The sequence below is a fragment of the Gekko japonicus genome, unplaced genomic scaffold (assembly GCF_001447785.1).
Source record: "Gekko japonicus isolate JY-2015 unplaced genomic scaffold, Gekko_japonicus_V1.1 scaffold563, whole genome shotgun sequence".
Classification (NCBI taxonomy): domain Eukaryota; kingdom Metazoa; phylum Chordata; class Lepidosauria; order Squamata; family Gekkonidae; genus Gekko; species Gekko japonicus.
The window spans coordinates 819,642-833,262 of record NW_015166439.1 but is presented as its reverse complement, the minus strand read 5'-3'; the positions used below and the strand labels follow the sequence as shown (position 1 = coordinate 833,262).

General features: G+C 46.3%; 1 protein-coding gene across 1 annotated transcript in view; it reads right to left on the bottom strand.

Annotated features, from left to right (window-relative positions):
* Positions 1–13,621, bottom strand: part of CAPN1 (calpain 1) — a 71,690-nt gene that overhangs the window by 24,735 nt on the left and 33,334 nt on the right. Inside the window, exons 4-6 of the mRNA XM_015411948.1 lie at positions 9,878–9,996; positions 1,939–2,072; positions 1,560–1,728 (exon numbers count right to left, since the gene is read on the bottom strand). Coding sequence (XP_015267434.1) covers positions 1,560–1,728; positions 1,939–2,072; positions 9,878–9,996 — 422 coding nt within the window. The remainder of the gene's footprint in view (positions 1–1,559; positions 1,729–1,938; positions 2,073–9,877; positions 9,997–13,621) is intronic.

Sequence of the window (13,621 nt, the reverse complement as noted above, 5' to 3'; positions counted from 1 at the left end):
GGGCAGAATAAAAATTGAATAAATATCTTTCTGCAACTATTACTACAACCACTGATAATAGCTTAAGGCTTGCATGCTGTTTTGTCCCCTCTGCTAGCCATGAATATAATCAAGATGGCTGCTGCAAGATTTGGTAGAAAAGAACACTGAAGTCTTAAGGTGTCCTTGTGAGCTTCTACGTATTCCAAAGCTAGGAAACAATGGTAGACAGGGATACCTGATGTTGCGGGCTGAGGGAAGGCAAGTGCAACTTACTCCTCTCAAGCTACATTGGAAAGGATTAAGGGGATTTTATTAGCCTGCCAGCCCCGGCATTAAAAGTTTTATCAGTCCGCCAGCCCCGGGGGTTGTTACTGCATAGGTACAGCATTGCCATAGAGCCCTCTATCAAAACGGGATGGCCTGCTACCCTACAGGGCCAGAAGTGAGTGTAAGAAGCCTATGGACAGAGGTACCTGTCTTGATATGCAGAGCGGTCGGGTTAGAACGGATAAAAGGAAGTACTTCTTCACCCAAAGAGTGATTAACACATGGAATTCACTGCCACAGGAAGTGGTGGGTGCTACAAGCATGGACGGCTTCAAAAGGGAATTAGATAAGCATATGGAGCAGAGGTCCATCAGTGGCTATTAGCCACAAGGTATAGCTAGGGGCTCTGGGGCAAGTGATGCTCTGTCTTCTTGGTGCTTAGGGGGGGTCAACAGTGGGAGGGCTTCTAATGTCCTGGCCCCACTGGTGGACCTCCTGATGGCACTGGTATTTCTGGCCACTGTGTGACACAGAGTGTTGGACTGGATGGGCCTTTGGCCTGATCCAACATTGGCGGCTCTTATGTTCTTATGTTCTTATGATAGTTAATTATACTAGAATGAGGCCTGCAGATGGAAACATGCTGGGAAAACTGAAGCTATTGTTTTGTAGTAGTTATTCTGAAGGCCACAGTAGAACACAGTAACATCTGCTAGCAAAGCAGGGGGATAGATAAGAGACCAATGGGGGTTTGTGAAGTGCTTAAACAAGGGTGAGGAACTGTATAAGTGATGCTCTCGTCACTAAGGTGTCAAAGTTGTAATATGCATGCTTGAAAGGAATTGTTTACTGCATACTATAAAAGTTAACCATGGTGATTTGAGTAAAACCGCTTGGCAGTTTCTGCTAGTGTTCCCTTTATTTTGAATAAAGCTTGCTCCTGCTGTTTTAAAAGGAACCTCGCCTGTGTGCTTTATTGGACCGGGGCACACAGGAACCATATTTGGATTATAAGGGTCTCAAGGCTGAGGTCTTTCATATCACCTCCTACCTGATCCTTTTAAAGGGAGAGGCCAGGGACTGAACCTGGAAGTTTCTGCATGCAAAGCAGATGCTCTACCACTGAGCCACAGCCCCCTCCCTCATCTGGAGAAACACTTAACTTGTTCAGAGATGACTAGCTACTTATAGGCCTGATCTAAGACCCTGTAAGAAAAGGCTGAAGGATCTGCATACATTTTATACTACAGGAAAAAAATATCTAAAGGTAGCCTTACAAATATTACAAGTGTCTGATAACAGATACTCACGTCAATGGAGCAACCCAAGAGAGACCCCTTCTCCAAGGCCTTCGTGATGATCTGGAAGAGGTCACTGGGTGGCTTTCGGAGCTCATACCACTCGGTAACACCTCCGGTGAAGTCTTCAAACCCTTCCGAAGTGCTTCCCCCAGACAGGGCCTCATAGCAGCCATTTACTCTGGAATGACAGTGGCAGAGAGTTGGCCGGGTCCCTTCCTGATTATGAACCTAGTCAGATAGGCCAAAGTGTTGTTCCTGTTTGCCTCTGAGGCTGTGGCAATACAGACTTGACCAAGGCCACACAATCAGCCCCTGGTAGAGGTGGGATAAACCCAGCCATCCCAAAGCCACCCCTCTAGCCTCCCAGATAAAAAGATTAGATGCTTACTTGGCATAAGCCTTCTCGAGCAAGGCACTCCAGAACTCATTGCCTTCTGCAGAGTGCACAAACACCAGCTTGCCATCCTTTGTTGGAAGGAGGTCGTCTACCACCACATCTACCCACTCGCCAAATTGCCAGATCTGCACCGAATACAAGGAGATAGTGGTGTAGGGGGTGAGCTAAGCTTGATACGGACACAGTGCCTACAATATTCAGAAGTCTTCTGCACCATTTAACAGCACTCACAATTGCTTTATTGCTTTACTCTTGTTTAAGATCTCAAAACTATAATCCTGTTCTCGCCACCCCACCAGAGGTTGTGCATGAGATTTAACACTGTCAGAGCTTGGAAGAGAGAGATTAACTCTGCTTAGAATTGCACTATTAATCATGGTTAATACAAACCATGGTTTGCGAACCCACACAGGAAACAGTTTCACATTCTGGCTTGCAGCCATTCTTAAACCTAGTTTAGGTAACCACATGGGATGCGGAATAGTATAGTATAGACTGATCTCATCAGTTCTCAGAAGCTAAGCAGGGTTAGTACTTGGATGGGAGACTACCGAGGAAGACTTTGCAGAGGAAGGCAATGGCAAACCACCTCTGCTTAAGCACTTGCCTTGAAAACCCTATGGAGTCTCTATAATTTGGCTGCAACTTGAAGGCACTTTACACATAACACACACACAAACACACAGGTAACCATATACGACTCAATTTTGGTTAAGGAAAGCAAGCCATGGTTACATCTGTACATAACTCTAACCAAGACTATTTCCAGGGCTGTGTGTATTCAGTGATGACACTGAAAAACTTTCAGTGACTATTAGCCAGAAGGTATAGATAGGAACTACCAGTCTGGGGCAAGTGATGCTTGATGTATTCTTGGTGCTTGGGGGGGAGCAACAGTGGGAGGGCTTCTGGACCTCCTGATGGCACCTGGGTTTTGGCCACTGTGTGACACAGAGTGTTGGACTGGATGGGCCACTGGCCTGATCCAACATGGCTTCTCTTACATTCTTATGTCTGGGGCAGTGATGCTCTGTGTTCTTGGTGCTTGGGGGACAACAGTGGGAGGGCTTCTGGAGTTCTGGCCCAGCTGGTGGACCTTCTGATGGCACCTGGTATTTTTGGCCACTGTGTGACGGAGTGTTGGACTGGATTGGCCATTGGCCTGATCCAACATTGGCTTCTCTTATGTTCTTTTGTTGTTGTTGTTGTTGTTGTTGTTATTAATACCCTGCCCTCCCTGCAAGCTGGCTCAGGGCGGCTTACAGCGATGGCACCAATTGCTGGTAAAACCAATAAAACAATATACAACAATACATTGCAGATAAAAACATAAAACCATAAAGTGCTATTCATTACTTGCATATTAAGATGGCATATTAAGATCCAGCTCAATGTTGACTCGAGTCACTTAAAGGAGTGAGCCAGATGGAGAAACTGAGGGCTGGGCTCACTGATGGTAATGGTGGGGCGGCTCCTAATTGAAGGCCTGGTGGAAGAGCTCTGTCTTGTAGGCCCTGCGGAACTGCAGTAGATCCCGCAGGGCTCTGATCTTCTCCGGGAGCTCGTTCCACCAGTAAGGAGCCGCCACTGAGAAAGCTCTGGCCCTCGTCACGGCAAGCCTGGCCTCCTTGGGACCTGGGCTTATGAATGCAGCATTCTTGAAAACTGTAGTTCCTTAATCCCAGAGCTTCAGTTCCCTTAGGAGGGAGCAAGCCATGACAGATGAACTTATTTAAGTATGTAATTGTGTGTGTGTGTGTGTGTGTGAATAATATCAACATAACTATGCTGCTTGAATAGAATCCCAGGAAACAAATATTCTGTTCTTTGGGTTGAATCCCATTGAAAAGATACTCAAGTACAAAAGGGGGGGCAACTCCCCCATCATGTTGCTCATGGAGGTCCCCTGTCTCCTAGGAGCATTTCAAGGGACATGTCGGAACGATCTGGGAGGAGGGAGGTGCGAAAGCTGTGCTTTCATGCATAGAATTTAGGCAGGATCCAACCCATGGGGATATTGCAAATTTCTGGTTCTCGTGGTTGAAAAGACAGGCTCAAAAATGAGTGAACAAAGCCTGACAAATCTTAGGCACTTGAAGGAACAGCTCAGCAGATTAGCTAAACATTCATTGCCCTGTACGGCTCTTTGTCCCTTCCTCCATATGGCTGGCAAAACCATTCTAAATTATGCAAAGCAAGTACGTCTGCTGACCTATATCCTGGTACAGAATATGGCTTCTCTTTTCATATCATTAAAAAAAACACAAATACCATTTTCAGATTTTAAATAGGCTCTGCTGTTAGAGTTTCCAGTGCAAACGTAACTAGATGGACAGAGTCGTCGTGAAAAGACTCCACCGTATTTTCAAACGAGGAGTAAAACACTGAATACCAAAACTAAAATGTACTGAGGAATGAAGGTAATAGCTTCTCCAAGAGCACCAAGAATAGCTAGTCTTCACTAACTGTGACCCAGGTCCTACCCAGGTGGGACATTATCCTTGTGTCGGACTGAACTGTGCGACAGAACAACAACAACAACATTCTTACTGGTACTAAGATTACCAACAACAAAGTGGGGACTAGAGTTCTTCCCAGAATTACAACTGATCTCAAGACTATAGAGTTCAGTCCTCTTGGAAGAAACAACAGCTTCTGGGAGTGGATTCTATGATATCACATCCCTGCTGTGCTTCTTCCTGTTCCCAAACCCTGACATCCCCAGGCACTGAACCCAATCTCTAGAAATTCCCCAAGCTGGAGCTGACAGCCCTAACAGGTATCCATATCTGTCTGACTGTGCACATCACACCATCCCTCTTCTTTTCCAGTGTTTCTTCTCTGTTTTCATGTTCCTCTTGTTGGTGTGATTGCACACCCACATGTCTGGCACTGAGGTGCAGAGTGCAGAGTGTCAGCTCTAGGCTAGAGTTACACTGGTTGATCTATCTTTTTGTGTGAAATATTTGTTTTTCACAACGGGCACCAGTTTCTGTGTGGGATGGGAGCGGCTAGACAGTGTCATTTCTTTTCTTTGAAACTGAGTAACAATACATACAAAGAAAAATGCAAAGCAGGGCTCAATGATCCATTTGAACATTCATGCATACGATCACAAATTTTTAAAAAATCAAATTTGGCAAGGGCTGATATTGTAATGCCCCTGTATAGATCTACGGTGTGGCCTCATTTGGAATACTGTGTACAGTTCTAGTCATCACCATATCTCAAAAAGAACATTGCAGAGCTGGAAAAAGTGCAGAGGAGGGCAACCAAGATGATTAGGGGCTTGGAGCACCTTCCCTATGAGGAAAGGCTGGAGAGTCTGGGATTTTTCAGTTTAGAAAATAGACGACTAAGGGGGGACATGATAGAGGTTTATCGAATTATGCATGGGGTAGAGTTGACAAAGAGAACTTTTTTCTCCCTTTCTGAAAATACTCGAACTCGAGGGCATCAATGAAGCTGATGGCCAGTAGGCTCATGACAGACACAAGGAAATACTACTTTACACAGAGTGATTAAAATGTGGAATTTGCTGCCAGAGGATGTAGTGATGGCTACAGGAATAAACAGCTTTAAAAGGGGATTAGAATAATGGCGGATAAATCTATCAATGGCTACTAGTCTTGGTGACGGAGGGGAACCTCCACATTCAGAGGCACTAAACCTCGGAATCCTAGAGCTAGGAGGCAACATCAGGGGAAAGTCTTGGCCTTCATGCCCTGTTGTTTGCCCTCCAGAGAACTGGTTGGCCACTGTGTGAGACAGGATGCTGGACACATGGAATTCACTGCCACAGGAGGTGGCGGCAGCTACAAGCATGGGCAGCTTCAAGAGGGAACTGGATAAACATATGGAATAGAGGTCCATCAGTGGCTATTAGCCACAAGGTACAGATAGGAACTCCCAGTCTGGGGCAAGTGATGCTGTGTATTCTTGGTGCCTGGGGGGGCACTGCTGGACCTCCTGATGGCACCTGGTATTTTTGACCACTGTGTGACAGAGTGTTGGACTGGATGGGCCATTGGCCTGATCCAACATTGGCTTCTCTTATGTTCTTATGCTCTTGTGTTCTTATGCAGCAGGGCTCTTCTTATGTACTTAACATACGATTCTGTTCAAGCACACCACCAGCCATTATTATTGACACCATCCTGTGGCTGTATGGTGATGCCCCTTATTTTGATAAAGGTAAGAAGCATGCTCAAAACTGCAAGGAATTATGGGATAGCAAGTATCCCGCTCTCTCATTTTTAGTGCCTTTCTTACTTGCTGCATTTGAAATTGTTATATTTCCAAAAGAAAGAGGGGTGCCGAGGCTCCATCCTTGCCTGGAAACTATTATCTTTTATCCAATCATCCTAGGGTTGCCAGGTCCCCCGGGGAGGCGGGGAAACCCCCGCTCAATGGGTTGGTTCCTTGCCGGCCCGCATTGGGCCGCTGGTGGGAACCCCACCCCCAAAGCGCCGGGCACGTTGCGGGGGGACGCTCTATCAATCGAGGGAAAACTCTATGGTTTTCCCTCGAATGATCTATGGTTTTCCCTCTAAAGATAGGGTCCCACCCCCAACATGCCTGACGCGATGACATCACTTCCAGGTGACATCATTGCATGTGCACCGACGATCTCCTGGACGGGGACCGGGACTCCCCCGCTGAAAGGTAATTCGGATTTGGCAACCCTAGATCATCCTGCTCCCTAATCTCAGATGTGCAAAGGATTGCTAAATGGCTAAAGAGAACACTGGCTAAAGAGTACACTGAAAAGAGATTCATCTGCAGAAATCTGTGGGTTAAGCGTGGCATGGAGTGAAACACTATACCACCTGTTAATTGTTGCCTTTGAGCTGCACTTAAAAGGGAAGCTACAGGAAGTAGTTCAGAAGCTTGCTGTGATTATTCAGTGAAAAAGTAACCAGTATTCTGCATACGTTCAAAGGCAGCCCTTTTATTAAGGCATTCACACACGGCGTTCTGCACAGGTTCAGGCTCAGTTCCGCAGCTCTCTCGCCCCAAGCCCAAAACAGCTGTGCTCAAGGGTGGAGACAAAAAGCAGCCTCCTCTACACCACAGTCCATTAGGCAGGCTGAGGCAGTTTAATCCTGTAGGTACAGAATTAAGAGAATTTGGACAACCCAGGCAAAAGGGGGGTGGGGGTGTTGCCAGGGTGGTTCCCTTCTTGCTCACCGCCACGGCCTTGCCATGCCACTCCCACAAACCAGCGTTTGTCTGAAGGCATCTCACCCGCAAAGTCAGATTCCAAGCCAGGGTGGAGTCTCAGGGGAGGCTTAGAAAAAGTAACAGACCAGGTTGTTACTACTGGCAGCTGACCAAGCAAGGTGTTGTCTTGGGTGGGGAAAAACGGAAAGAAGTGCATTCGTTCATTTAAGAAACAGATTTGGGGCCAAAGGGAAGCACCAGTTCTTACAGCAATGGGACACGATGGTGTTTTCAAGAGGATAATTTTAACATTTTCTATCTGGAAATGGAGGTCAGTACTAACAAAACAGAGTAACTGGAATTTGTACCTGTTGTTCTATGACAGTTATTGGTGGGAGCTAGCTAGTGAAAGATTCGTGACACAGTGCTCTAGAAACTGATTTTTTTAAAAAGGAAATCAGTCAAATGTAGAGTTTTAGTAACTGAACTTATGCCATCAAACAAATTTTCTAGGCCATGTGTGGCCAAAGAAGCTCACATCACGCTTTATATCACCTGGAAAGATTGAAGAATGGAGAAATAAGGATATAGGCAAATAAAACCGTGGATGAATGGCAAAGTTAAGGAGACAAAGACCTGACATGGAACTGATCAGTCTAGCATGACAAGTGTTAGGACAGGAGACTATAAGAAGCACTCCCCTTAAAAAAGAAAAAAACCCTCATTGAGAATTCTTTAAAAGGAAGAACAGGAGAAAAGATTTCTTTAAAAACTGTGTACCTCGATTTTGTTAATGGATACTGTAACTTTTATGTCCTTGCAATGTGGTGTTGTGTTGTTAGATGCCTTGGTGGTGGTGGAAAAGGCCGTCAAGTCACAGCCAACGCATGGCGAGTAGGGGCTTCAAGGCAAGAGACATTCAGAGGTGGACTGCCATGGCCTGCCTCTGTGTAATGACCCTGGTATTCCTTGGTGGTCTCCCTTCCAAATACTGACCAGGGCCAACCCTGCTTAGCTTCTGAGATCTGACAAGATCGAAGTCAGGGCAAGATGCCTTGAATTCACAGGAATGGCAGAATATAAATACTTTAAATATACAAATATGCAATAATGCACAGAAGAAAAAGAAACAGATGAGGGTTAAAGCAGGAGGGTGAGGGCCCTTTCCAGTCACAGAACCACAGAGTCAGACAGGGCCTTACACGCTATCTAGTCCAACCTCATGTTCAGTGCAGGAAATCCAGCGCTAGGGCATCCCCAACCAATGGCTGTCCAGCCTCTGCTTGAAGCAGATAACATGTTCCTTTGTCAAACTGCACTCACCATTGGGAGGTTTCTCTGAACGTTTAACTGAAATCTACCCTCCTGTAACATAAGCCTGTTAGATCTAGTCTGAAGAATAGATTTTTGCCTTCTTTCACATGACACCGCTTCCGATCAAGGGACGCCCTCAGCCTTGCAATGTACAACGCTTTCTTTCCAGGGAGAGATCACCTGTCTCTAACGTTTCACAGAGGAAACTAGGGGACTCTCTTGTGTACAGTTTCTCTCTTCTGTTTGCTGACAACATGGATCGTTGCTGGAGTGCACGCATGCATGACAAACACACGCTATTATGTCATGAATATTCCCCACAGGCTGCAGGCACTATTAACTCATCATGAAATAAACAAAGTAAGGAAAGCAATCCCAAATGCTTTCATTTACTTAAAATTATTTGGCAGAGAATTCGACACTTTAATGATGGTCTGGGCCTGGCTGGGGCGATGGCACGCGTGCCCACAGAGAGGGCTCTGAGTGCCACCTCTGGCACCCGTGCCATAGGTTCGCCACCACTGGCTTAGAGGAAGCATTGCTCACAAGCCTGCCAAGAAGCTGCACTCATGCACGTTAAGGCTCAATGTTGGTCCACTGTAATGTAGGGTTGCCAACCTCCAGATGGTGCCTGGGGATCTCCCAGAATTGCAGCTGATCTCCAGACTACAGAGATCAGTTCCCCTGGAGATAATGGCTGCTCTGAAGGATGGACTGTGTGGCATTATATCCTGCTGAGGTTTCTCCCCTTCACACAAACTGCCTTTCCCTAGGCTGCACCACCAGATTTCCAGGAACATTCCAGCACAGCATCAGCAACCCTGAGTGTGACGTCTGAAAGCAACCTATACTGTCAACAGGCAAACTGCGAACCTCCTCAGCAACTGCAACAGCCAGGCTGAACATTCAAGTTGCATCTAATGAAGTCTGCTCTGACCCCTTGAAACCTTCTGCCACAGTCCATTTGTCAGTCTTTAAGGCACCCCCCACACTCCCGGTTGTTTGAGCAGCAACAAACTGATATGACTAACTGGGTGGAAGGAGAATATTCAAGCTAAAGCTTGAAGAATGACCCCCTAGCAAATGATAGCTGTTTTCTAAGGCATCCCCAAAACAAAAACAACAAAGGTTTGCCAAGGGCAAGCACTGCAAATCAGGGATTGTCCCAGGATGCTGGACAGTAAGAGATCCCTGTAAAGGAACTGATCCAGCAGACGTGTGCTGTAGAGACAGCTGTAATAGAGGTTTTTGCAATCCCTTGAAGTGTTTTTCAACACACACACACCCAATGCTAAACCTTCCCTTCAAGCTCCTGACTGTCATCATGAATACTTCTGAACACACGAGAGGATTGCCCTTCTGGTTTATTAAGGACACCCCAGACTGCTCAGGAAAAGACACACACCTAAGGGAGAAACAAATCACCAAATCGTGGATAGCAAGACAGGCTCACCTGGAAGTGGAAAACGCCAGCATACCCATTTTGGAAGCTCTGCCCATGGGGGACCACACGATGGAGAAGGGGGTCGTTCAGCGTGAGTGAGGCAATGGCGGCCAGGAGCCAACAGTCACCTGGTTGGAGAGGGAAAAAAGAATCATTTTTAAGGGAAGTTAAAAGCTATTGCAGAAAAGCCATTCTTTGCAAGGGCTGCATCGATAAAAGTTTGCACCCCTCATAATTTCTGACTATCCAGTGTAAACATTTAACATTTTTAGACTAATAATGGGAATATTTTTGATTGTGTCAGCATCCAATTTCAGTAGTTTGGAAGCGCCTCTGCCATTTGCCACTTTATTACCCACATTTCAGGGGAGAGATGCGAAATATAATGTCTACCCCGAGAACCCGTTTTGGTTAGAAAGGCAGGACAATAAATAATAATAATAATAATAAGAGGAGATTGGATTTATACCCCGCCCTTCACTTGGAGTCTCAGAGCGGCTTACAAACTCCTTTCCCTTCCCCTCCCCCCAACAGACACCCTGTGAGGTGGGTGGGGCTGAGAGAGATCTGACAGAAACTGCTCTTTCAGGAACAGCTGTGCCAGAGCTTGTGACTGACCCAAGGTCACATCAGCAGGTGCAAGTGGAGGAGTGGGGAATCAAACCCGGTTCTCCCAGATTAGACCACTACATCAAACTGGCTCTCAACTGACATCAAGTTGCAACTGACTCACGGTTGACCCCCTCACAAAGTTTTCAAGGAAGGAGATGGAACAGAGGAGCAGAGATGGGGTTGCTCTCCTCTGCACAGCAACCAGGTCTTCTTTGGTGGTCTCTCATCTAAGCACTAACTATGGCCGACCCTGCTTAGCTTCCACACTAGTCTGGGCTATTCGGGCTGCTAATATTTAAATAAACAAATAAAAGTAAACGGTGCCATCTTAATAAAGTCTGCTGAAAATAGGCTTAGATGGGTGTAACTCTGCTTACGATGGCACTTAAAAGACGTTCTCAGGCTTTTCTAGCAATTTGTGATTTGTAGATTACGTGCATATCAGTTTTCTAAATACCATAACTATTTTGAGTTATAATACTGTTTTAAATAATGTTATGTCAAGGGCTGTTTCCCAGCCATTTACTTAGGTATTTTCTTAGCCCAAATGGACTCCACACCTGCTGTTTTACCGTGGTGACTGTGCCCTGAGAGGTGGTTTATGATTGAGGTTTATAAGATTGAGGTTTATAAGATTATGCATGGGAAAGAGCAGGTAGAGAAAGAGGTACTTTTCTCCCTTTCTCACAATACAAGAACTCGTGGGCACTCCATGAAATTGCTGAGCGGTCGGGTTAGAACGGATAAAAGGAAGTCCTTCTTCACCCAAAGAGTGATTAACACTTGGAATTCACTGCCACAGGAAGTGGGGGCGGCTACAAGCATGGATGGCTTCAAAAGGGAATTAGATAGGCATATGGAGCAGAGGTCCATCAGTGGCTATTAGCCACAAGGTATAGATAGGGACTCTGGGGCAAGTGATGCTCTGTCTTCTTGGTGCTTGGGGGGGGGTCAACAGTGGGAGGGCTTCTAATGTCCTGGCCCCACTGGTGGACCTCCTGATGGCACTGGTATTTCTGGCCACTGTGTGACACAGAGTGTTGGACTGGATGGGCCTTTGGCCTGATCCAACATTGGCTTCTCTTATGTGGTTATGTATCATCCTCATTTCTGTGGTTTCCAAGAAATATAAACTGTTTTGCGGCCAACAGCACACTTCCTGGTCCTGTACCCAGCACTGTATCGTGGGGAGGAGTGAAGACCATACACCGACAATGCCTGCAGGATTCTGACCAAAAGGGAGGTGGGAGAGTTCATCTCCTGCAGCTGTCTGGGAGTGTTCTTCCACAAAAGGCCTGTGTGATCTACAACCACACAGTCAACAGCTGCAGTAGACTACCCCCCCCCCCACACACACACACACAGGTACAATGGGAGCTTTTGAGTCTTCACAGGCTCCACAGAATTGGGGCTGCCAAAAGCTCAAGCTTGTGTTTACAAAAATATTTGCAGGGGGGGGGGAACTTAAGGTCTTTAACCTTGTTTGGATTGCCAGGATCACTTTGCTTCTTTCTGTTGAAGTAATGACTCAGGGTGTGTTTGGCCTCTGACTACACACTTCTTTCTTCTTGAAATGTAAAATCCATTCTCTTTTTCTGCAGGGCACACGCCTCGGGGAACGCCTGACATCTTCCTAGAGCTGGGGTGTATAACATTCAGTACGGACATCCTCCCCTCCCCAGCTGAAGCCTCCCAGGTTTCTTGCCACAGGGTTTCACCACCTGGGGGTGGAAAACCCGTGGATTTTGGGGGGGGGGGGCAAGCCTAGGCAGGGAGGGGAGGACTTCAGTGGGGTCTAGGGTTGCAGGGTCCCACCTGGCCACTGCGATGGGGGATGAGGGGGGTAGAGTTGCCAGATTCAGTTTGGGAAACTCCTGGAGATTTGGGGATGGAACCTGGGACGGACAGGGACCTCAGTGGTGTACAAAGCCATAGAGTCCACCCTCCCAAGCATCCCTTTCCTCCAGTGGGACTGATCCTTGTAGTCTGGAGCTGAGCTGTAATTCCAGGGGATCCCCAGGCCCCACCTGGAGGCTAGCATCCCTAGGGGGTCTAATGCCACAGAGTCCACCCTCCAAAGCATCCATTTACTCCAGAAGGGATTTTTTCTGTACTCCCCCCCCCAGGAGATCAACTCTAAATCTGGGAGATCTCTAGGCCTTGCCTGGAGCCTGGCAACCCTACATGTCCTGCTAGGACATGGTAAGGGGCTTTGGGCAGGGTGGGAAGCAAGAGATCAGAATGCCAGCTCACAAGTGGGATACTTCCGCCCCCTGCCACCACCCCCTATATGGAAGGCCTGACCACCACGTCGTGACGTCATCCAATGTAGGCATAACATTCCCTGAGCTCTGCAGTTTCCAGCTACTGTCACAAGTGTTTTAACTTGCAGTTTCTCGTGTACCCAACAAGATATTCTCTTGATTCTTTCACTGCAGTATTCCAGACACTTCACACTAGCTTACAGTGTTACTGAGTTCAGTTTCCCTTGCATATTTGAGTGCATGTTTCGTATAATTTACAAGCATATAATAGGGGAAAGTGGTGGATGTCTGTTGTATGATAACTTATGGTTTTCAGTATTACTTTTTATTTACCATTGACACAGCATGAGATAGAAATATGCACAAACTCATACTTAGGTAAGAAGTTTTCACATACAGTAAACTTCAATCTTAATCTCCAGTGACCAAAAAAAAAAACAGCTACACAGGATATTGGTGTACATTCACAAACGTTCAAGGGAACCAACAAATGTAATAGAGAGTACAACAACAATCAATCTTCCCATGGAACTTCTTTTGAGTAAATTAGTAAATTAGAGGAAAATATAGAAACTACACATTGTGGCCTTCAATGAATCTAAATCTCCCCAGTCTTCATTTCAACTCACATTGCAGTTCAGGGGCAAATATATGTGAAAGGCAACCACATCACTTCTGTAAAGTTTTCAGTTTCCTCTGTGATGTTTGTGACAGTCTTTGCCCATTTTCTCTTTTACAATAGTTGTTTAGGAATGTATTGACTGCTACCAACTGTTATCATCCTGGTGTACACAATGCCAGAGTGACCATTGTCACAAACACCATCAAAGAGAGTACATTCACTTTCATCTAATGCATATTGGTGTACAAAGTTCAT